This window comes from Tiliqua scincoides, chromosome 4 (assembly GCF_035046505.1).
Source record: "Tiliqua scincoides isolate rTilSci1 chromosome 4, rTilSci1.hap2, whole genome shotgun sequence".
Classification (NCBI taxonomy): domain Eukaryota; kingdom Metazoa; phylum Chordata; class Lepidosauria; order Squamata; family Scincidae; genus Tiliqua; species Tiliqua scincoides.
The window spans coordinates 10,597,538-10,622,768 of record NC_089824.1 but is presented as its reverse complement, the minus strand read 5'-3'; the positions used below and the strand labels follow the sequence as shown (position 1 = coordinate 10,622,768).

Genomic DNA, 25,231 nt, shown 5'->3' with positions numbered 1-25,231 from the left:
TGTCCTTCCAACCTTGCCTCATAGGGCTTGTTTTCTATAGTCCTGACAAACCTTGTTGCCCTTCTCTGAGTAAGCTCCAGCAGAAGGGAAACTGGCTGCATTTGGGGGCTTTGGGCTGCCTTCCTAAGCCATACCCCTGCTGGTATATCTTGTCTTCCCTCTTGAAGCTGAGTCAGATCCCTAGCGCTGTATGTGTCTACACTGACTGGCACCAACTTCAGTCAGGGGTCTTTCCCAGCCATCCAGGGGGTGGGATTGAACCTGAGACCTTCTGCATGCAAGTAAGTGTTCATCCACTGAGCGACAACAGCCACGGGCCCAGATTAGTGGCTCTTTAAGGACAGTATGGTGTCCTATGATGGCTGGAGATTTTCTGGAGTGTCGTACATTTCAGGTGCAATGACAAAAAAGCCAGGAGATTGTCCTTCATAGAAAGCAGTTCTGGAATTCTGTCCTTGCAAGTATATTTTGACTTGTCCATTACATAAGTACTGCAATGCCTTCTGCAAGTTTTTCCATCATGTATTTGCACTGTGGGCAATGAAGTTGTGAAAGCCACATGGAGAAAGATCATTTGTGCTGTGGTTCGGTGGGGCCTGCATGGTCTGGGGTGTGCCTATAAGGCTGTGGTTTTCAAACGCTCTGGGAGTTTGAAACCAGCAGTAAGTCTTTGCGGGGGAAGGGGGAAGGCAGCGACGTGATCCCCAGGATTACGTCACTCAGGAGGCTGCAGGGACTGGGGTGCACATTCCAGTCCCTGCAGCAGCCGTCCCTGTGTGCGGGGAGCCCTGTGCGAGCGCCTGCAGGGCGCCCGAGGTCAGGGAAAGGGAGAGCAGTGGAAGCAGAGCTCGATTGCCCCACTCTCCCTGGGTGCACCCCAGTCCCTGCAGCCCCGTCCGAAGGGAAAGCGGAGCCATTGTGCTCTGCTTCCAGTTTTGCGGAACGGGGCACAATCGCTCCGCTTTCACTTTTCCTGACCTGGGGAGCCCCACCGAAGGTTGCACAGGGCTCCCCGCACCCCCGGGAGGCTGCAGGAGGCTTGGGCAAGTGCACCCAAGCCCCTGCAGCCCCCCTGAGCCGCGCGATCCTGCGGATCGTGCCGCTGCCTTCCCCCTGTCTCCTGGCTGCCCCCACCCAGAGGCCAGGACCCACAGGCTGGAGTGTCGCGATGCCCCAGTTTGAATACCACTGCTATAAGGGAATGATTCTGTGCCTCCAAAGTGGAGTAGGAAAGCTAGCTGGAAATTGAGATCTTTGACCCGTGTTTCATGTTCCAAATGTCTGCAACCAAATGTATTTGTCCACCTTCCCCAAATAGGGCTGAGAAAGGCCCCTGGCTGAAACTCCAGAAAAGCTGCTACCCGTCAATGCGGATAAAGCTAAGCTAGCTAGGCCAAGGGACTGACTCCGTACGTGGCAGCTTCAGGAGGGAGGGTGGGGCAAGGAAGGAGGAGTCCTGTTATAAAAGCCCAGGAGCTGGAGAAGGCAGTCAAATACCCCCAAAGACAGCCAGTTCCCCCTCTCCTGGACCTTGTTCAGCGAAGGACTGACTCATTGACACAGCTACTGTCAGGAAGCTGAAAGACAAGGGACAAGAGCAGATGAGGTCTGGTCTAGAGGGTAGAGCCTCCTTCTGCCTGAAGATAACATCCACAAGGTCGCCAGTTCGAGGCCACCGGCACCGTGCCACCTTGAAGCAGCCGACAAGCTGAAGCCGAGCTATTCCATCTGCTCTGAGCGTGGGAGGATGGAGGCCAGAATGTGAAGCCAGATCGGAATGAAACACCTGAATGCAGTGGTTCTTGAAAGAAAGAACCTTCTTTCAATTGTAAAAATCCCTATTTAATAAGGGATTTAGATAAGCCTGCCTATGTAAACCGCCTTGAATAAAGTCTTGAATAAAGACCAAGAAAGGCGGTATATAAATACCTGTATTATTATTATTATTATTATGAGGTTTGGGAAACTGGCATCTTTCCACCTGAGAGAGAGAGAGAGAGACATCTCCCAAATGCCCTACAAGGAACAGGCTATTCCTCTAGGAAGAAAAGCTCTCTCAAGGGCTGTTGTGGCAGTGACAACCAGCAGCCAATTTATTTCATTCATTTGTATCTTGCCCTCAATCTGAGGTGCTCAGGGCAGTGTGCAGTGATGGAGGAGTGGAGGTGAGTAGGGAGAAGGAGGTGAGCACCGCCTGCCGAGCTGCTGTCTGAGGTGACTGCCCCGTCAGTCTCATGGATGGACTGGCCCGGGGGGGGGGGGAGAGAGAGAGAAGCTGGCGCAACTTTTTCCAATGAGTTTCATGGCTGAGCAACATGATTGATGTAATATTTAAGCTTAGGGCACAAGCCTATCCTTGTCTACTCAGAAGTAAGACTCATTATTTTCAGCAGAGCTTACTCTCAGGAAAGTGTGCATAAGATTGCAGCCTTAGGTGGGCAAACTGGGCCCTGCTGCTTATTTCAAAGCCATTGCCCCCACCTAGTTGTCTCTGCGGCCAGAGAAATACAACATACCCATGGAAGCATGTGCTGAGCAATCTGCCCCACAGAAACCATAGAGAGAACCACAGATTCTCCCCTTACCTCGGATGGTGACTCTCTGCCTCGCCCTGCTAGCGCCTGTCTGGATGATTTTTCACACCCACCTCACCCACCTTGTTGTCTCCAGCTCCAGCAGGAGGTGTGAAAGTATTTTTGCACAGCGTCACTAAAGGCTGAGCTTCTGCCAGAAGGGGTTAAATCAGGATCTCTCTGCAAGATGCATTTTTTGCCTTTTGAACAGCCACAAGCCTATCGATTTCACTGGCAAAAGACAAGCAAAATAAATACATTAGGAAAGAAATCCTTTCCAATTCAAAGGAAAACAAAGGAAGGAATGCAAGCAATGTAATTCTATCAATAAAAGCTAGAGGGGAACATACTTTCCATACTTCTCCTACAGCCACAGTCACAGGGATCTGCAGAGCCCGAAGGGATATGGATGCATTTTCATATGCATTGATCCCATATCTTCTCCACTTTTCTAGCTTAACAAGTCAGCTGCTTGGAGTCAGTGGTGTAGCTAGAGGGGGTGCAAAACTCTAGGTTTTGCAGGGAGCCTCACCGCAGTGTGCAAGCGGCCCCACTCCTTTGGAGTCATTCCGGGAGGTTGGTAGCAAAATGATGCCTGGCTCCAAGGTACAAATTGGAGTACAAATCATATTTCAACATTCAAAGAACACATTCATTGGCATATGTTGGTTGCTGGATCTTCTCAGCGCTGAAGAGGCATCAGGAAGAATCCTGAGCATGAATGTAACTTTTTGAGTTTGCAGAGTACTTCAGTCAAAGTGTATTATCTTGCAAACCTTACAACACACTGGTAAGGGAAGTATTAGGGCCAAATGAGATATGTGCACAAACACAGGTGCAAGAGGCCAGAACTCCCCTGCAGGGTACAGTGGGCACCAAGTTGGTGCCACAGCTTCACCCCCCAGTGGAGTCACATTGGATTGAGACATCCCCAGTAGGTTGGTGATTGATATCAAATGCAGGCCTGCCCCTAGTAAACCAGAACCATCTGCAGCCCCACTTCCTGTGCCCCCTCCTTTGGCATCATGGGATAAAGCTGGGATAAGGGGCAGTCTTCATTTTTGGTGTACATAACAGAGTGCGGATCAGATTCTGGGTGCATCGATCAGGGAGCAGAGGCTGCAGCTGCCTTGGGGCCACAAGCAGAATCAGAAGAATCCTGGTGCAAGGGAGGGCACCAGGATGCAGGCTCTTGTTATCTGGTGTGCTCCCTGGGGCATTTGGTGGGCCGCTGTGAGATACAGGAAGCTGGACTAGATGGGCCTATGGCCTGATCCAGTAGGGCTGTTCTTATGTTCTTATGTTAGAAGGGTATGAATGAGGGCCAACAGGATGGCAGCTGAAGCTCAGGGATCAAATGAAAGTATTTGGGGGGGGGGGGAGTGACTGCAGGATGCTAACTTTGTCCAAATGTTCAGTGCAGAAAACCCATTTTGCACAGTCTTTTGGGGAGTGGAAAACGGCTTTAGTAAGACATGCGGTAGCAACCCCATTAATCTCCTTATCAGATGACGCGTGCCTGGGATATCAAGCATTCCGGACATACATAAGGAAATGGATGCCGCTGGATTATGGCGAACCTGAGCTGCATCCCTTTCGCTTTGTGATTCCGGCTCTCAGCTCCGACACCTTTTCTGTTCTTTTTCTCTCTTGTGCTTCGAGATTGCTCGGCACGTTGGATGAAGGAGGGCCCTTGTGTTGCTCTCCGATGCTAATGCAACAGACCTTGCTACTAATGCCTCTCGCTACTTGACGACAGCAGTTCAGTCTGGCTAACACCCTCAGTGTATTCAGCTCGGGTCCCTGATGCTATTTCCGACTCTGAGCTTGGGAGGGAGAAGCGGGTGCCGTCGTTTTATTTTTAATTAAGAAGACCTACATTCTGAAGTGCAGACCTGCCGGCTGAGCAGATGAGATGCACCCTCCCAGTGATGGCTACTAGAGGACCTCACATTTGGCTGGGGCCCACCACACTGCTAGGGGGCAGCCTTAGGGCAGCTGAAGCCATTGAGCCTGCACAGAATGCTGAGGTATGCCATGCAATACTTATGGATGTGCTTGAACATTACATGTGCTGCTTTTCTCCTACAAAGGGAAAACCATGGCAGTTAGCAGCATATGAATGAAATATAAAAGCAGCCATTAAAAGCATAAAAAACAACATAGTTACCAAACAGAAGCAGCAAAAGATCTTTCTTAAGGCAGCAGCTAAAACCAATATTAGAGGCAAACAAGACCAAAACAGACCAATGAATTAAAGTACTCACCAAGCGACCAAGCAAACAAAACAGGTGAAGAGTTCCATATGCATAAGAACTCCAGGAGAGAGTTCCATATGCAGGGTGCAACTACAGGAAGGGTCATTTCTCCTGTTGTTGCCCACCTGACCCTCTGCAGACGGAGACATCTGGCATTCTGATTTATGACCAGAAACATCTCAGATTCAGACATTCACCACTTTTCCTAAGAGGGTGGAAACGAGGACAGCCTGGGACACCCTGACACATGCTGTGCCCCTTACTTGATGGTGTGCCAATCTCTGCTCTCCCCACTCTCCAATGTTCCAGCTCAGCACTCTCCTCCCTTTTAAATGTTCTTTCCCCCACTTCCTTTTACAATCCAGGGAGCGGAAAGAATAGTAGAAACAGTGGAATCAATAAGGCAGATAGAGATGAAAACCCCTCCACACCAACCTGGTGCTTGAGGCAAGCACTCCAGTTGCCCTCATGGATGGGCCAGCCCTAGGCAGAAATACCCAGTACACAAAGTGTTCACTGTGGCAAAGCAAGTGCCCTTGGGATCTCAGTTCATTCGTCCCCTTCCCCCAAGTAAGGGTACAGCCCCCGCAATGGGGCTACTTGAGTCTGTGCTGGCTGTTTTGCTGGCCCAGACCGGAGAACTTCTATATCAGGCTTTACAGCCTGGGCAGGGTTCCGTTGGTCTCCTTTCAGACCAGTCACTCCCCTAGCCCTGCCTTCTCCCCACCCTGGAATGCCTCTCCTCACCCCAAAAACACACCACTGCCTGGCGGTGCAACGTATCCTTGAACCCTGGCAGCACCTTCTCTCAGTGCTGTGGCCCACTGTTGACTGGTACTGGCCCAGCGCCAGCAGTCCCTCCTCCCCGGTTGCTGTGGACGTGCCTTATGGCACATTTGCAACACCCAGCACCAGTGCTAAGCTCCAGCACTTAGGCCTCTTAGAACTGGGTCCTAAAAGTCCTTGCAGAGTCAATGCCAGTCCAAACAGACAGCACTACTTGGTGGATCAGTAGCTTGAATCAGTATAAGATGGCATAGTTTGGGACACCCGTATGATCCTTCAATGAAAAGTAGCTTTCTTTTGCAACTCTGTCTAATTGGAACGATAGCCAAAGACGAATCCGCACTGGGAGGGAAAGTGACTGGTACTTCTCTGTTTAATGCATGATGTCTAAAGGAAACAGCAGAGAAGCCATTAAATCAAATTGTGCCCATGCATTCTGCCAAGGCTCTAAATACCATCTCTAAAAATTAATAGGCATATACCTCAGCATATGGAAGCCTTGGCACCATCTTTGATGAAGGAAACACGAAAGATGAAAAACAACTATTCTTGTCTCCCTTGAAATCTTCGCTCCAAAGTGTCACAGAGCACATATGCTCCGGCAGTCCCTGTTTACCAGAGCCGATCTCCAGTTTCCGGGATGTGTCCCTGGCAAATCACTGTCCCCATCTTGCCTTGGGGGAAAGATTTTGAGGAAAGCCTTTGGTAAACACTGTGTTAGTATAGCACTTCTATGGTTCGAGTTTTAGTTCCTTCTCCTGAGTGTATAGACACTGTCTCTGAATGAATGAGAGGGTAGGGGGAGGAAGGAATTGGGGACAAAAATCCAAAAGGATTCTCAAAAGCCCTACAGAGGGAACTGGGAAGCTTCCTGCCTGTCTGAGGCACCCGAGTCACCTCCCACTCTGTTTTCCCTCTTGCCATTATAAGACTTGTGTAACAGAAGGTGACTGGCTCCGTGAACACCCTCCAGAGAGCAGCCTGTCACGCTGCGCTACTAAATTGCCTTCTCCAATTTAGACATCCTCCCAAGCCCTCCCCTGTACATCCCTGGGTGCAGCGGGCACATCTTGTACAAGCCACCACTTTTGCCAAGATGGAAAAAAGGGGGTTATTAAGGGCCAACAGCTCACTCCAGCTAGAAAAGCTCTGCCCTCTCGCTTTGCTCTCCCTTGAAACTCCAGCTCCCCTGGGAGTCCCAGCCCATGGTTGGAGAGCACCGACTGTTGCTGTCTCGCTGAAGCCAAGCAGCTCCAGATAGGCGACCACTGGGAACCCTAGCTATATCCTCAAGTTCCACAACAGAAGAGATGGGATGTTGATGTAAACATGAATAAAACGCAGTGGCACCTTCTATCTCTCCTCCTCTCACCTAAAGGGGATATCAGCTAGTCCAGGGGTGCTCACACTTTTTTGGCTCGAGAGCTACTTTGAAACCCAGCAAGGCCCGGAGATCTACCAGAGTTATTTTTACAATGTTCGCGCCATCATAACATATAACATTTATGTGTACAATGTATGTTGGTGTACCTTGAGCCCCACTGAGTATAATAGGACTTACTCCTGAGTAGACATGCCTAGGATTAGGCTGTGAGGCTGCAATCCTAGCCACACTTACCTGGGAGTAAGACCCATTGAGTACAATGGGCCTTACTCCCGGCGTTTCTTCCCAGAGGCACCTGAAGGGGGGGGTCGGCACTCCACGATCTACTCATTTTGCTTCGCGATCTACTGGTAGATCGCGATCCACCTATTGAGCACCCCTGAGCTAGGGGGATTGCTATTATCACCAGTTACTGCAGCTGGGAACTGTCACCACGCTAATCTACCAGAGGGGCGGTCTGCTTAAGTTTGTTGCAGCAATCACCACCAGGAGACTTGTAGCACCTTACTATACTATACTCGTACTTCAGCATAAGTTTTCATGGGCTAGAACAAGTGGATAATAATAACAACAACAACAACAACAACAGGTATTTATATACCGCCTTTCTTGCTCTTTATTCAAGACTTTATTCAAGGCGGTTTACATAGGCAGGCTTCATTTAAATCCCTTATTAAATAGGGATTTTAACAATTTGAAAGAAGGTTCTTTCTTTCAAGAACCACTACATTCAGGTGTTTCATTCCGATCTGGCTTCACATTCTGGCCTCCCTCCTCCCACGCTCAGAGCAGATGGAATAGCTCGGCTTCAGCTTGTCAGCTGCTTCAAGGTTGCAGGGTGCCGGTGGCCTCGAACTGGCAACCTTGTGGATGTTATCTTCAGGCAGATGGAGGCTCTACCCTCTAGACCAGACCTCCTGGATGCTACAGTGAATGCATGTGCTGGGTGGCTCTGTTATTTTTCCTGCTGCAGATTAACATGGTTGCCCCTCGGAAAAAAAGATACGAGCACCATACCCTCTAACAAAGGCAACATCATTGGAAAATAGGGACATGCTTAAGTAACCCATAAACTCTGCCTTTAACTTTTAAAACTGCATACTCTTGGGACTCTTAAAAATGCCTTCATCATTCCCCTCCCCTTATCATTTTCTTCCCATCTGCCTGATGAAGAGGCCTGTAGGTAGATGTTTGCTTCTGGTGAGTAACACTTAGGACTACAGCCTAAGTCTTACTGAACACAATGGTCGTACTTCTGAGCAGTGGTGTAGCTAGAGGGGGTGCAAAGCACTAGGTTTTGCAGGGAGCCTCATTGCAGCCTGCAAGCACCCCCTCCCCCTCCTCTTCAGAGCCAGGTGTATGTCCCCATTTTGTTCCACCCACCCAGAATGGCTCAGAAGGGGAGGAGGATGCAGCCCTTGCACACTGCGGTGAGGCTGCCTGCAAAACTTAGTGCTTTGCACCCCCTCTACGTCACTGCTTCTGGGTAAAATAAACAGCGCCATTTTTGAACACCTCTACTTAGACGTCTTGAAAGTTTGTTTGATAATCTGTTACGTTTCTGTTGGTCCTAATAAAGGCATTGCCCGACTTTGGGTTGTGAGTGTTTTCCCTTCAAATGGACCAAAACAGTCACCATTGATTTTGTCCTGTGAACAGGGTGACCAGATGTCATCACTGCAAGAGAGGACAAGGCACCCCAAAAATGTAGGACATCCAAGAAAAATGTAGGACATGACAAAATAAAGCTAAAAACACGCATACATTTATTTCATGTGGTTAATTTAAACACTATATTACTTATTGTTAAATTTAAAACTATATTACATATAATTTATTAATTACAAGAAGGTTATGTGCTGCATGCTCACAGGGAAAAATGTTGGAGTTGGTGCAACTGCTGTCCAGAAGGGGTCAAGCTGTGGCCCAGTGACTCTGACCTTTCTACCTGTGATCCTTGTGGGGTGTGGCCCCTAACCCTTTATCCTTCCCTTCTCCTCTGAGCACTTCCTCTTGTCCTCTGACCACTGACCTGTTAAGATGCACACACCAGGGCTCTGATGCCCAGGCCATCTTGAGAACAAGGCATGCAGGGCAAGGCAGCTCCAGGGCCTTGCCATCTCTAAGTAATAGCTGAACCTCTGATCCTAATCAGATACTGTACATATACACTCAATGGAACTGTAAGTAAATAACTTCTTTTTTGCAACTTTAACAAGCCATTGCCTCTTTGTCCTCTTTTATTGATTAGCAGTCAGCTGGGTGAGGGAGATTCCCTGGGGTGATACCCAAAGGGGGGGGGGTCAGCTGCTTAAGCTACTCTTCCCCCCCCCCCAAAGTGGAAACTATTTTAATTTCCTCCAACAAAAAAAGAGGGCGTTTAAGTTCTTTTCCAGGACATGAGGCTAAAAAGAGGACGTGTCCTGGAAAAGGGGATACCTGGTCACTCTGCCTATGAACATTTATCTATAGTCTTCACAGCTGCAGCATAGAAAATGGCAGGCTGATGATGTGCATTGCATGGTGCCTTGATGTTCATGCACCAACTTTTGCATGTGCACTAGAGACAAGTTGTGACTACACCTCACCCTGTGATTTAACTTCCCGAGATCCTGGGGAGGGGGTTGAACACTGAACAACAACACTGATGACTTACCATAACAAAATGTCAACAAGGTATCTCGGAAAGGAACAATAACGGCCGTTACTTACCAGGGATGGGAACCCCAAAGTAGGAATTGATTCTGATAAATCAGGACAATTAGAAAGTGTGGCGCTTTGGTGGCTACTTTTTATGCTTCACAGTAACCAGAGATATAGATGGCTCTGAGGAATAACCCCATGTGGGTTTGAAAGGCAAGGGAGAAACTATTTTTACCATTTTTCCTAAATGGTCCCTGTTGCTGAATTGGGAAGCATGAGATGAAGGAAAACAACACCAGAAGCAAAAGGGGGGGGGGAGAGAGAGAGAGAGAGAGAGTTTTGCTGCTATGATCAAACAGCAAATGCAAATTTTTCAGGATATCTTTCCAGGACTGCTCCGATTCATTTAGGCAGTGTCAAGTTCTAAGAAGCCAGAGAGAGAGGAAGTGACAGCCGGTCCCACCCTAAGATTAGCAAAATAACATTGGCAGAAATGAGCCCAGATATGCTAAACGGAAATTTAGGGGGAGGAAAAAGTCAAGTCAATTAACACAGTGCTGTAAGAGAAACGACGCTTCCCAATCATGCCCTGGAAAAGTCAGACGTCTCTGATCTTTGTATCCAATCACACCATTGGGAATGTATGATTACTGTGAATGGATATATTGCCGGGATTCTTGCAGAAGGTGATGCCTGACAGTTGATGTCCCACTTTGTCTCCTTGCGAGGTGTGGGACGGCTGGTTTTTATAATATTTTTTTATGGGTGTAGGGTTGTGGCACATTGCTGGGCTGCTCAGCCTCTTCTGGATTCCTGAACGACTCAGGGTACAAGTGAATGCAGGAAGCTGATTTACACTAAATCAAACTATTTGTCCACCTGGCTCAGTTGGCATCCAGGATTCTCACCAGGATTCCAGAGAAGGTTCTCTCCCAGCCCTGAAGATATCCAGGACTGAAACTGGGACCTTTGGTGTGCTCTTTCACTGAGCAATGATGACCTCTCTTGTAGAAAATGGATCACTCTGAATTAACTTTTCTGGGGCACAGAGGATCTCACATCACTTGGCTTTATATTTACAAGAGAACAGTTGTCTCGCAATGCCTTTGTGCCTAGGGTGATATTACAGCCCTAATATCAACCCTGTGGTTGGTCTGTGGAACTCTTTGCCACAGGATGTGGTGATGGTGACTGGCCTGGACGCCTTTAAAAGGGGATTGGACAAGTTTCTGGAGGAAAAATCCATTACGGGGTACAAGCCATGATGTGTATGTGCAACCTCCTGATTTTAGAAATGGGCTATGTCAGAATGCCAGATGCAAGGGAGGGCACCAGGATGAGGTCTCTTGTTATCTGGTGTGCTCCCTGGGGCATTTGGTGGGCCGCTGTGAGATACAGGAAGCTGGACTAGATGGGCCTATGGCCTGATCCAGTGGGGCTGTTCTTATGTTCTTAACCCATTGTTTGCCCAGCTCACAGGTGTACACATTTGGTCCTTGTTGTGTATATGCAACACTGGGCAGAAATGGCTTAAAATAGTACAGTTGGTATTTTGAACAGAGCCTAGCATTTCTCACTAGTCTCTTAACTGCAACAGGACTGTACATGCATGCATGCACACCTGAACATGGAGAGAGTAGGTGCTGAGGGCTGCCTGGATATGTCTTAGATAGTGAGTTTCTTTCCATATGCTGTAGGAGGGGGGCCCCAGAAAAGAACTGCCCCCCTGTGAAGGGTTGATTTCCAATTTCAGACTTTTATATCCTGCCTTTTGACCTGTCAGGATCCATAAGAGAGCTTACGATATTATAGTAAAAACAACATAATTATAGAAACAAAAACTATACCAAATAACTGAGCACAATAAAATGAGTGTAAAAGATCAGTAAAAAACACTCTGAGGTTCTTTTCAAGCAGTCACTTTATCTCCGAAGCCTCTAGAACTTGGCATCTAAAGACCACCAGAGGTTATGGAAGCCAAGGCTCCTTGGAGAGGTGAGAGTTTTGGTATCACTTCATTGAAGAGTCTTTGTCTCATTTTGCATCATCATCTCTACCTCTGAAAGCAAGAGAGTCTGAAATAGGCTTCTGAGAATGACCCCAGTAGGAAGGTTGGCTTTGATGGAGGAGGTGGTCCTGAAAGCAACCTGGTCTCAGATCATTCAGGGCTTTGAATGTCAGACCAAGTCTGGAAATCCATGACGTAGCAGCAGAATTAGAGTGATGTGGGATGCGGGGGGGGGAGGGGGGGCTAAACTTTTATACTTCATCCTCACTTAGGCAGCAGAATAGGTCGGCAGCCTTCTCCAAACTCTCATCGGACTGTCTTTCCAAGCTTACAAGAAATACCTCCGGCCAGTGGGTGGCCAGCTCCATCTCACTAATGAACTCATTAGTTGGGCTTGGGGTTGGTAACCCGGACAGCTCACTGGAATGATGAAACTCTTGTGCTAGGTAGGTTTGCATTGGCTTGTATGAGCTCAAATTGAGGTGCTTATTTTAATCTTTAATGCCCTACACAGCCTGAGGCCACAATACTTGAAGGATTGTCTTACACCGCTATGTGCCCACCATAGGCTCACATCATCAACAGAGGCCCTGATTAACAGTCCTGGGTTGCCAGAGACTTGATGGGTATTCATAAGAGGTAGGGCTTTTTTAATGGTGGTACCAATCATGTGGAATGCCTTCCCACTGCAGGCCAGATAGACTTTATACACCTTTCTGTGATTGGCCAAGAAGGTCTTTGATGCTGGCTGTTATTGATTATACTAGTACTCTCTCATCTCACCCGATATCTTGCCTGATTTTCTTTTTAGAAGTTGTTTTGGACCGTTTTATTTATATTTTATTGTCATTTTTGTATTAGGTGTTGGCATTTGTTGTGGCGGTCATGGTAACTCACTGTGGATCCTTAGGGAGGAGAGCAATGGATACTATTTTAAAAGCAAATAAGTACATTATTAAGCAGTAATCTAGTTAATCTGCCTAACTAGTAATCTGCCTAACAAAGGACTGGTAAATTAGCAGCATAACACACATAACATGCCACAAACTGACAGCACAATTCTACAGTCCCTGCACCAGTGCTGTCACAAATGTGCCATAAAGCAGCACCAGTAGGGAGGTCTATGTTGTCCCACTATGCTGCATCCTGATGATCAGCTGCGACAGAGGTAAGAGAAATGTTGGGCAGGGGTGGTGGGAGGGTGAAACAAAGGCAGAGGGGTCTTCTGGGCAGGGGAGGGTGAAACAAGGGGCAGATCAGGCCCATAAGTGGGCAGGATTGGCAGGGCAGTCCTCCCCCATATCCTATCCTATCTCTTGGGGCCTGAACACCCTATGTGCAGCTGCTCAGACTCAGCCAGAAAAATGGCTTGGGGCAGATCTGAGTAACCCCATTGGGCAGACTGGAGCGTTACTCAGGATAAGGGGAAAAATATTCTCTTACCTCAAGGAGACCTCCAACCAGCTCCCAAATAGCACTGGACACAGCGGAGGCCATGTGGCTTGGACTGGTTTCGGACTGGTTGCATTTTCAAAGGACTCCTCATTCTAATGAATTGCTGGTGGTTGTCTAATTGTAACGACAGTTCCAGGTCAGGCCCAAGATTCCTCAATGCCTGTATTCAGATGGTATCTTCCTCCAATTTGTTCTTCTCAGCGTCATTAATCAAACCCCGCAGCTCTACCACAGTTGCTATTTTTAGAAAGTGAGATCATCTTGGGATTACAATATCCTTTAACATAAAAATCACATAAGTTTCCTTGGCTAAAAAGCACTTTTAAAAATGACATGCCATATTTCTGCGCTACCCTTGCAAGGGCAAACAAGGAGGTTTGAGTCACCTCCTGGGCCGCCAGCAATAAATCTGGTGGGAGGCTGTTGAGCAGCTTCTTGCCGAAGGGCCACTGAAAAACACGATAAATCATTCCTTGTTGACCTTTATTCATGCTTACTAGAAAAGTCACATCACACAGAGCCTATCCACAACTTGAAGCACATGCAAATTTATAGGACACTTTTTAAAATGTATTTTATCACTTTTTCTGCAAAGTGCAGAATTCCATGCTAAGGTAGTTTCCACTAAAGAGATCCTGCACTTTATGAAACAGTGGTAGAACTTCATTCTGTTTTTGTTCTAAGTTCTGAAGATAAAAGATGAGCAGGAGATAAACTGGATTTACTGATAGACTTCTGAGTGATTTGCAAGGGTCTCTGAAACTTCATAGCATAAGGGCCCAATTCTATCAAATTTTCCAGCATCAATGCAACCACAAACGTTCCCCTACCTTGAGGAGGCGTCCATGACTATCCTCCCACTGCAGGTTGCAGCACATCTTCCATTGCCATGGCTCCATCAGAGCTGGAAAGTTGGATAGGATTCGGCCCTAAGTTGGTTGGCAACCTTCAGTCTCGAAAGACTATGGTATAAGCCTACAGCACCCGGTATTCCCAAGCGGTCTCCCATCCAAGTACTAACCAGGCCTGACCCTGCTTAGCTTCCGAGATCAGACTAGTTACTCATGTGCTATATAACTTTTTGTTTAAATCAGCAAATGCCATGAAGAATGTTTGGGAGGAACAATGGGAATGAATTTGTGCATAAGAGCATAAGAACATAAGAACAGCCCCACTGGATCAGGCCATAGGCCCATCTAATAATAATAATAATAATAATAATAATAATAATAATAATAATAATACAGGTATTTATATACCGCCTTTCTTGGTCTTTATTCAAGACTTTATTCAAGGCGGTTTACATAGGCAGGCTTATTAAATCCCCGTAGGGATTTTTACAGTTTGAAAGAATGTTCTATCTCACAAGAACCACAACATTCAGGTGTTACTTTCTTGATCTGGTCTCACATTCTGGCCTCTATCCTCCCATGCTCAGAGCAGATGGAATAACTCAGCCCAGCTTGTCAGCTGCTTCAAGGTCGCACAGTGCCAGTGGCCTCGAACTGGCGACCTTCGGATGTTATCTTCAGGCAAATGGAGGCTCTACCCTCTAGACCAGACCTCCTGCCCATCTAGTCTAGCTTCCTGTATCTCACAGCGGCCCACCAAATGCCCCAGGGAGCACACCAGATAACAAGAGACCTCATCCTGGTGCCCTCCCTTGCATCTGGCATTCTGAAATAGCCCATTTCTAAAATCAGGAGGTTGCACATACACATCACGGCTTGTACATAGCTTGTAACAATGGATTTTTCCTCCAGAAACTTGTCCAATCCCCTTTTAAAGGCATCGAGGCCAGATGCCATCACCACATCCTGTGGCAAGGAGTTCCACAGACCAACCACATGCTGAGTAAAGAAATATTTTCTTTTCTCTGTCCTAACTCTCCCAACACTCAATTTTAGTGGATGTCCCCGGTTCTGGTGTTGTGTGAGAGTGTAAAGAGCATCTCCCTATCCACTTTATCCTTCCCATGCATAATTTTGTATGTCTCAATCATGTCCCCCCTCAGGTGTCTCTTTTCTAGGCTGAAGAGGCCCAAACGCTGTAGCCTTTCCTCATAAGGAAGGTGCTCCAGCCTAGTAATCATCTTAGTCGCTCTCTTTTGCACCTTTTCCATTTCCACTATATCCTTTTTGAGATGTGATGACCAGAACTGGACACAATACTCCAGGTGTGGCCTTACCATCTATTTGTACAATGGTATTATAATATTAGCTGTTTTATTCTCAATACCTTTTGTAATGATCCCAAGCATAGAATTGATCTTCTTCACTGCCGCCGCACATTGGGTCAACACTTTCATCGACCTGTCCACCACCACCCCAAGATCTCTCTCCTGATCTGTCACAGACAGCTCAGAACCCATCAGCCTATATGTGAAGTTTTGATTTTTTGTCCCAATGTGCATGACTGTTCATTTACTTACATTGAAATGCATTATGCCATTTTGCTACCCATTCTTCCAGTTTGGAGAGATCCTTCTGGAGCTCCTCACAATCACTTCTGGTCTTCACCACCTGGAAAAGTTTGGTCTTCTGGTCTTCACCGCTCGGAAAAGTTCCTCATGAGGAAGCTGCTTGAACCATTCGCTAATGAGGCTATACTACACATGTTAGGGCAAAATGGATGCCATTTTTGGAATCAACACCCCAAATTCATATCAAACCACCATAAAGTTTGGAAAAAACTTTTCTGACCCTCAGTTTTGTAGGCCTGTGTCATGTGTTCAGAGGCACGCTTTTCCTCATTTTTAGTCTGTCCCATCCCTTCCCCCCAGCCACTATTTTGCACCTTGCTCCGGTTGATGGACCTACCTCTGGTGTTCTAGGAAAAGGCAAAGTAGTTCCTGGAAGCTTGAAGTCTACCTGCTCCTGCTGCAGAGCACATGTAGCATCTTTAAGTTTAATGTCAGGTTGTAGAAACATGATGTGAATTCTAAAACCTGGAAGACACTTATGACTCCTTCCCATACTGCTTCAGGGATGCTTGGAGATGGAAATCACATAAGTGAGACCAGTATGTCTGATCATCACTTAGTCACATGGAAAGGGAGCAATTCACTAGGAAGGACACACACAATTGGCACCAGCTCTTGTTGGCAACCTTCAGTCTCGAAAGACTATGGTATTGCACTCTGAATGGTGGTTCTGGCACAGCATCTACTGTGGCTAAAAAGAACGATTCGGAAGTGACAATCCCTTCCACACTGGGAGCAAGTGCAGTCTGTCCCTGGTATGTCTCCCTGGCTATGGGCCTTCCTTCTTTGCCTCTTTGCCTCAGTCTGTTGGCCAAGTGTCTCTTCAAACTGGGAAAGGCCATGCTGCACAGCCTGTCTCCAAGCAGAACGCTCAGAGGCCAAGGTTTCCCATCTGTTGAGGTTCATTCCTAAGGCTTTCAGATCCTTCTTGCAGATATCTTTGTAGCGCAGCTGTGGTCTACCCATAGGGCACTTTCCCCGCACAAGTTCTCCATAGAGGAGGTCCTTTGGGATCCGACCATTGCCCAGTCTCACGACATGACCGAGCCAACGCAGGCGTCTCTGTTTCAGCAGTGAATACATGCTAGGGATTCCAGATCATTCCAGGACTGTGTTGTTTGGAACTTTGTCCTGCCAGGTGATATTGAGGATGCGTCGGAGGCAGCTCATGTGGAAAGCATTCAGCTTCTTCTCCTGTTGTGTGCAAAGAGTCCATAACTTGCTGCAGTACAGAAGTGTACTCAGGACGCAAGCTCTGTAGGCCTGGATCTTGGTATGTTCCGTCAGCTTCTTGTTGGACCAGACTCTCTTTGCAAGTCTGGAAAACATGGTAGCTGCTTTGCCGATGCATTTGTTTAGTTCAGTATTGAGAGAAAGAGTGTCAGAGATGGTTGAGCCAAGGTACCCAAAGTCATGGACAACCTCCAGTTCGTGTGCAGACAATGTAATGCAGGGAGGTGAGTTCACATCCTGAACCATGATCTGTGTTTTCTTCAGGCTGATTGTCAGTCCAAAGTCTTGGCAGGCCTTGCTAAAACAGTTCATGAGCTGCTGGAGATCTTTGGCAGAGTGGGTAGTGACAGCTGCATTGTCAGCAAAGAGGAAGTCACACAGACATTTCAGCTGGACTTTGGACTTTGCTCTCAGTCTGGAGAGGTTGAAGAGCTTTCCGTCTGCTCTGGTCTGGAGATAGATGCCTTCTGTTGCAGTTCCAAAGGCCTGCTTCAGCAGGACAGCAAAGAAAATCCCAAACAATGTTGGCGCAAGAACACAGCCCTGCTTCACTCCGCTTGGGATGTCAAAGGGGTCTGATGCTCAGCCATCAAAGACTACAATGCCCTTCATGTCCTCATAGAAAGACCTGATGATGCTGAGGAGTCTGGGTGGACATCCGATCTTGGGGAGGATCTTGAAGAGGCCGTCCCTGCTGACCAGGTCAAAAGCCTTCGTGAGATCTATGAAGGCTATAAAGAGCGGCTGTCGTTCTCTGCATTTCTCCTGCAGTTGTCTAAGGGAGAATACCATATCGGTGGTGGACCTGTAGGCTCGGAATCCGCACTGCGATTCTGGATAGACGCTCTCTGCAAACAGCTTTCCTACAGCACTAAGAAGAGAGATGCCGCAGTAGTTATTGCAGTCACCCCTGTCGCCTTTGTTCTTCTAGGAGATCTGGTCTAGAGGGTAGAGCCTCCGTCTGCCTGAAGATAACATCCACAAGGTCGCCCATTCGAGGCCACCGGCACCGTAAGACCTTCAAGCAGCTGACAAGCTGAAGCCGAGCTATTCCATCTGCTCTGAGTGTGGGAGGATGGAGGTCAGAATGTGAAGCCAGATCGGAATGAAACACCTGAATGTAGTGGTTCTTGAAAGAAAGAACCTTCTTTCAATTGTAAAAATCCCTATTTAATAAGGGATTTAAATAAGCCTGCCTATGTAAACCGCCTTGAACAAAGACCAAGAAAGGCAGTATATAAATACCTGTTATTATTATTATTATTGTACAGTGTGCATTACACTGTATTACATTGCATTACAATGTAATGCAATGTATTACAATCTCTGCATTACAATCCCTGAGCATGCATACAATCCCTCCCTGCATACAATCCCTCCCTGCATACAATCCCTCCCTGCATTACAATCTCTGAGCATGAACTGGAGGTTGTCCATGACTTTGTGTACCTTGGCTCAACGATCTCCGACACTCATTCTCTCGATGCCGAGCTAAACAGGCGCATCGGTAAAGCAGCTACCACGTTTTCCAGACTCACAAAGAGAGTCTGGTCCAACAAGAAGCTGACGGAACATACCAAGATCCAGGTCTACAGAGCTTGCGTCCTGAGTACACTTCTGTACTGCAGCGAGTCATGGACTCTTCGCCCACAACAGGAGAGGAAACTGAGCGCTTTCCACATGCGCTGCCTCCGACGCATCCTCGGCATCACCTGGCAGGACAAAGTTCCAAACAACACAGTCCTGGAACGTGCTGGAATCCCTAGCATGTATTCACTGCTGAAACAGAGACGCCTGCGTTGGCTTGGTCATGTCGTGAGAATGGATGATGGCCGGATCCCAAAGGATCTCCTCTATGGAGAACTCGTGCAAGGAAAGCGCCCTACAGGTAGACCACAGCTGCGATACAAGGACATCTGCAAGAGGGATCTGAAGGCCTTAGGGATGGACCTCAACAAGTGGGAAACCCTGGCCTCTGAGCGGCCCGCTTGGAGGCAGGCTGTGCAGCATGGCCTTTCCCAGTTTGAAGAGACACTTTGCCAACAGTCTGAGGCTAAGAGGCAAAGAAGGAAGGCCCATAGCCAGGGAGACAGACCAGGGACAGACTGCACTTGCTCCTGGTGTGGAAGGGATTGTCACTCCCAGATTGGCCTTTTCAGCCACACTAGACGCTGTGCCAGAGCCACCTTTCAGAGCGCGATACCATAGTCTTTCGAGACTGAAGGTTGCCAATACATAGATGATGTTTGCATCCCTCATGTCTTGAGGAACTCCACCTTCTCTCCAGCAGAGGCAGAGGATTTCATGCAGCTCAGTGGCAATGATCTCTCTGCAGCACTTTAGGACTTCCGCAGGGATGCTGTCTCTCCCAGGTATCTTGCCAGAGGTGAGGGAGTCCATGGCCACGTGAAGTTCTGCTAGGGATGGTTCACTGTCAAGCTCCTCCAACACATGCAGGCACTCAATGCTGTTCAGTGCTTCCTCGGTTACTGCATTTTCTTGGGAAAACAGCTCAGAGTAGTGCTGCACCCAGCGTTCCATCTGCTGTATCCGGTCCTGGATGACCTTGCCTGTGGCAGACTTCAGAGGGGCAATTTTCTTCTGTGTTGGATTGGACCTAGGGCCAGCTTGATACCATCATACATCCCCTTGACGTTGCCTGTGTCAGCTGGCATCTGTATCTAGGAACAGAATTGGAGCCAGTAATCGTTAGCACATCTCCTGGCAGTCTGCTGGACTTTGCTGCGAGCAGCTCGGAGGACCTGCAGGTTGCGCTCACTGGGACGGGCTTTGTACGCTGCTAGAGCTCTCCTCTTTTCCTCAATGACTGGTGTCAACTCCTCAGAGTGGGCTTCAAACCAGTCTGCCATCTTGCTGGTCTTCTTGCCGAATATGGACAAGGCGGTGTTGTAAATGGCATTCTTGAAATGTTCCCATCTGTTGGATGCATCTACATCGGCCAGGCCTGGAAGAGATCCCTCAAGCGCTCATGCAAATTCCTCCACTTTTCCCTGATCCCGGGTCTTGCTGGTGTCAATTCGAGGTCTTCCTTTCTTTTTCATGTGATACAGTTGCTTAGTTTGCAGTTTCACTCTGCTGCACACCAGGGAGTGGTCAGTGTCGCAGGCAGTACCCTGATAACTGCGTGTGATCTTGACGCTGGGTAGGCTGGAGCGTTTGGTGAGAATCAGGTCTAGCTGGTGCCAGTGCTTTGATCTTGGGTGTCTCCAAGAGACTCTATGTTGGGGCTTCGCATTGAAGAATGTGTTGCTGATGCAGAGACCGTGATGACAGCAAAGCTCTAGCAGGCGTTGGCCATTTTCCTTCATCTTCCCAGTGCTGAATTGGCCTAAGCAAGTGGGCCACGAACTGTGATCAGCACCAACTCTAGCATTGAAATCGCTGAGGATGAACAATGGCTCTTTGGGGGGGATTTTCTTGATAGTGGTGGCCAGGTCATCGTAGAATTTGTCTTTAGCTTCTGTTGGAGATGGCAGAGTTGGTGCATATGCACTGATGAGAGTGACAAGTCCTGCTGATGAGTGGAGCTGCAGGGACAAAATTATTTCACTTCCTGCTGAAGGTGGGATGATGGATTCCAGCAGGGTATTTCCAGCAGGCAAAGCCAACGCCATGTTCCCTGGTCTCATTTGGTGGTTTTCCCTGCCAGAAAAATGAGAAATTTCTCTTCTTGACAGATCCTGAATCCAGCACCTCATCTCTTGAAGGGCGACGATGTCCATCTGCAGTCTGCTCAGTTCCATGTCGATGACAGCTGGTTTGTGTGCATCGTCTATTTCTTGCAGGTCATCAGAGAAGCCAGGTGTCATTGTCCTAACGTTCCAGGTGCCCAGCTTTAAGGCAGGAGTTTTCTGTTTTCTGGTGCAGAGTTGTCGATCCGCTTGTTGGTTTTCACCCTAAACCCCTTGCACACCGTGAGGTTAACGGACTGTGGCGAGGCAGCACCTTACTGGCTGGGGACTGCCCAGCTTAAGGCGGGCGGTAGCTGCCCAATGAGATGCAATGATCTCTCCCACCATCGGAAGCAGCCCCTGGCATCATGCTTTACGCCAATCGAGCAAAGATTGTTGCTTCCCGTGTTGTGCCGACGCTGTATGGCGAAGTTGGAGTGTCCTCTCCAGTGTGTGAGGCCTGGATAAAGTGGGTATGGAGGATAGACTGTTATCTATGCAGCAAATCCCCCCTCTCCACGTTGCTGGAATGGTCCAATGGAAAGGCAGAAGCCAGAATGGTTTGTTCCAGCAGCGTCGCAGGAGTTGCCAGAGCGTGACTGTGTTCAGCCATGAACTGCCTCAGGGACTCCGGCTCCTGATTTTGCCTCGAGGTTGACTCCTGAAGCCTTTTCCATAACTGGATGTAGCCACAAGGCAGTGGAGGTTTGAGGTCAGAGTTTCCTTCTCTCAGATGAACTGCCTTCCCTGGCTAACGAGTCCCATCTACCCGGTGGCTGTTTAGTCGCCTCTTATGACAAGTACAGCCAAACTGGGGTTGTGGAGGGAGAGGATTGCAGTGAATTGTGGGATATGGAGGAGTGAGGGGGAGGGCTGGATTGTGGTAGATAGAGAAAGCAGAGGGAGGGAAGGGGAGGCACCAGCTCTATGGTTCTAGATTCCAATTGTTACTGTGGCAGCCTGGGGAAAAGATGTTGGGAAGCATCGCCTTAGTCACTGCCCTGAAATATGAACAGTCCTATAGATGAATGTTCCAGAGGACTAGCAATCTCAAAATATTTTGTGGTCAAGGTGAATGGAGAAGGACCAGCTCTATGATTTGGTAGAGATCCATGCAGAACAACATCAGTTGACTCTTTGCTTTGTGGGCAAAGCCTGAGAGCATGACTTAGAGCAGCAGGTGCCAAGCCCTGGCCAGCAGACTGGATCTGACACAGCCTTCCCCATTGTGTGGAGCACTTTCTATTCCACGCTGCTTCTTCTTAACTTTCCAGCCATTTTTGTCAGAATGTCATGCCAGGCAGGCACTTCCACTGCCTGTTGCCCCAGCAGACTCTGTGCCCTGCTTTTGGGGTGGAAGCAGCTGCCCAGTGTGACTTTCTGACAAGATTGGCTGGAAAGATAAGCAGCAGCGCGGAACAGAAAGTGCCATGCATGATGCTTTTTGTAGTGCAGCAGTCCCCGGTTTGGAGTCTGATGCTCTAGAGCTGTGCTTTTCAACCTTTGTACCCCGATGTACTACTTCTCAAGGTCTAATTAGTAATTATCTTAAGCACCACCGGAAGCAACTTGTGATGAGGTCCTCACAAGGACATCATCTTCCACATTGGGAGTTATTTCCAAGTTACTTCCAAGTTGGGAGATAACCTCCTACCATTGTTTGCAGCATCACGTCACAGTCTTGTTACAATGTGATGGGTGTCCCCTGGAAGCTACGCATACCACTGGACAACACTTCAAGTACTACCAGTGGTACATACACCACCAGTTGAAAATGCTGTCTTATGGCAAGTATGCTGCACTGAAGAGAGTTCAAAGTAGACAAATCGAGAAATGAAATTACAGTCTCACCCTCTGCCTTGCTTTGACAACTAACAGCTGGTCTTCAGCAGGTGTTCTGACAGAGAGCAATGCCAAGGTTACCTGCAGCCAGTCTCTTACCAACAAAGAACAGCTCACAGCTAATGGGCCTGCTCCTTAGAGAGTGAATTTCTGCCCTGTGCAAACAGAAGGAACTTTGCATCTTAAAGTGCAGGCAGTTTTCATGAAAACACAAGGCATATTGAGCGAGGAATACTAATTATTTTAGTTTGCAGAATTAAATTATTACTTCCCGAATTGTTATTATTAACCTGAATTATTTGGGTTTGCAGAACAAAAAGGAATAGCTGAAGCTGAAAAATGGGACAGTATTCCACACATCTAGCCCCCTCTCCTAAACCAGCAGGCTACAAAAAGATAACAATGTCACAACAACTTATAGCAGTGGTTCTCACACATTTTTGGAGGAGAACTGCCAAGAGGAACCCTGGCTTTGCTGCATACAGCAGTTTTAGCATGTGAGAGAGAAAGGCTTGCCTCTGACCCTGAAAACAATTCTCAGCCTCTCCAATACAGAAACCCTGGCAAAGCATGACATGTGAGAGAAGACCCATGTAATCCCCAAACTGATATGCTGTATAATACAGCAGGACTTCGGTCTTGACAGGGATTTCAATTACCAACAAAGACCACTAAGAGCAATAGGTTTCTAGAAAAACATGTCCCCTTGTTTATACAACAAAATAAGGCAATCAATCAGACAAAATGCCATGGAGTCTGCCCTGAGTCAGATCTATCAGTTTACACTCTTCCGAACGAAAAAAAATGATGTCTTTCAGATTAAGGGTGGAACATCTGGGTCATCCACAAAGGCTGCCGACACATTCCTTGTATCCACAACTTTTTGCTGCCGAAGACTCATGGGCCCTTGTCCGATCCGTTCTTTATCCAGGACAATATTGGCCACGTCAGGAAATGAATACTTGTCCGGGTCAACTTCTAGTTTCTCTGTTTGTTCCTTTCTGTCATTTAAAAAACAATAGTGGAAGACTTAGTTACATGTATGTAACCTCAACATGAAATGAAACTGGAGTAATTTCAGAGTTATTTACTTATGACCCTGCATCTTAAAAATGAAACTCAAGGTCCAAGACACAGAATTCGTAGGCAGTGTTTCAACCAAGCAGGAACCTTGGCAGTTTCAGCAAGGTTGCTATACCTTGCATCTTCAGACACAGTGCCTGGGACCAACCAGCCAAAAAGGTCTTCAGGTTTTATCTATGTTGGCAGAATTTTATCTGTGCTGGCTGAAACATTTCCTGGTAGCCAACTGCTGGCTTTTGAGCTCCTTGCCAATACCCATGTCGAAAAGTCATCTCCCTTTTTAAACCTTCCTTTTACGCTGGAGAAAAACAATTTTTTTTAAGTGAACCGAAAATGATTTGAAAGAGGGACAATGAATTGTGATATGTTACATTTATCCAACTTTTGCCTCCGGTAAACAAGTTTTGTAGGGGTGTGTATCGGTACCGCAACAGGACTAAAGAAATAAACATGCACCATGAGAAGCAATTTCTCAGACCTCTTTCATCTCTCATGCCTTAGATCAGGGGTCTCCAAATCCCAGCCCAGAGGCCAGATGCGGCCCACAGTGAGCCTATATCCGGCCTGCGACCAGCTTCTTGTCCCATGAAAGCTTCTGGCCCACTTGGCTGAACATGACTGGAACTGTGCTCTGGTTGCGTCTAGAGGATTGCGTCTGGTCTGAAGGGTCAGAAAGGTTGAATGAATGAGCCCATTCACTCATTTATTCACTCATCTAAGTTCCATCTCTGATTTATTTATATACATTTTATATTTAAAAAAAATTTCTGGCCCTCAACGCTGTGCCAGATATTTGGTGCAGCTCTCTGGCCAAAAAGTTTGGAGACCCCTGCCTTAGATATCCAGTGCTGATGTATAATGGCCCCTAGAGGATTTCAACTATATACCATCTCCCAGCTAAAGTTAAGAGAGGAATCCCAAATGGCAGACTGACTTTGTCACTGGAGCGATGAGAATTCAGGGAATTCTTCCATACAGTGCTGCTCCTGCTTTCTGAGATTAACAGTACCTTGGAGCCCCTCTGTTTACTTCCTGCCTTGCCAAAGTTATAGCAGCAGGATGTTCAGAACCCAATCCAGGGCCCTGTGTGCCTTCCAAGGCAGCACATTCAAAGCTGCTGAGCAAACAGGTTTCCATGTTCATCTCAACAGTGGGGCTGTTCCGCACCTACAACAGAATGCACAGACAGAACTCCCTCCGTTGAAATGGGGAAGATCTTAAAGAGAGGGGAGCTTCTTGGAGCCCCTTCCAGGCAAGAAATGCTGAATCATGAAACAGCTGAACTGCAAAACTGTATCATATGGCTTATATTTTTATCCTGCTCATCCTCAAGGAGCTCAAGACTGTGTACATGATCCCCCCCACACCCTGTACTTTTATCCACACAACAACCTGGTGAAGGAGATTAGTCTGAGAGAGTGACTGGGTCAAGGTCATCATGTGAGTTTCATGGCTGATGCAGGAATGTGAACATGGGCTTTCCTTCACCAAATCAGACACTCTAGCCATACATCATGCTTGCTCACAACAATTCAAAGCCGTCCAAAGTAACATTAGGGAGACCAAGCAGGAGATGCTGATGGAGCGTCTTGGCCCGAGTCAATGATACACTCTCCTCATGCTAAGTCGATAATTTACATTTAGATCATTTAAAGAACACTCTGAGATCTCTTGAGATCATTTAGCTGTATTCTCACATGAGATTTCCTCCCTTTTCCACCTCAGGAATCCACCTCAACTCCCCTAAGACTCAGTCCATGACTGCAGTCCCATTGCAAGGCATCCATGTCCT

General features: G+C 47.5%; 1 protein-coding gene across 3 annotated transcripts in view; it reads right to left on the bottom strand.

Annotated features, from left to right (window-relative positions):
- Nucleotides 1-23,051: 23,051 nt before the first annotated feature.
- LOC136648140 (dynein axonemal assembly factor 11-like) overlaps nt 23,052-25,231 on the bottom strand; it is a 58,002-nt gene continuing 55,822 nt past the window's right edge. For 2 of the 3 annotated variants that reach the window (XM_066624168.1, XM_066624167.1), the window contains exon 18: nt 23,052-23,357. In XM_066624168.1, coding sequence (XP_066480265.1) covers nt 23,171-23,357 — 187 coding nt within the window. In that variant the 3' untranslated portion in view covers nt 23,052-23,170. The remainder of the gene's footprint in view (nt 23,358-25,231) is intronic. The other variant, XM_066624169.1, reaches the window with a different exon arrangement.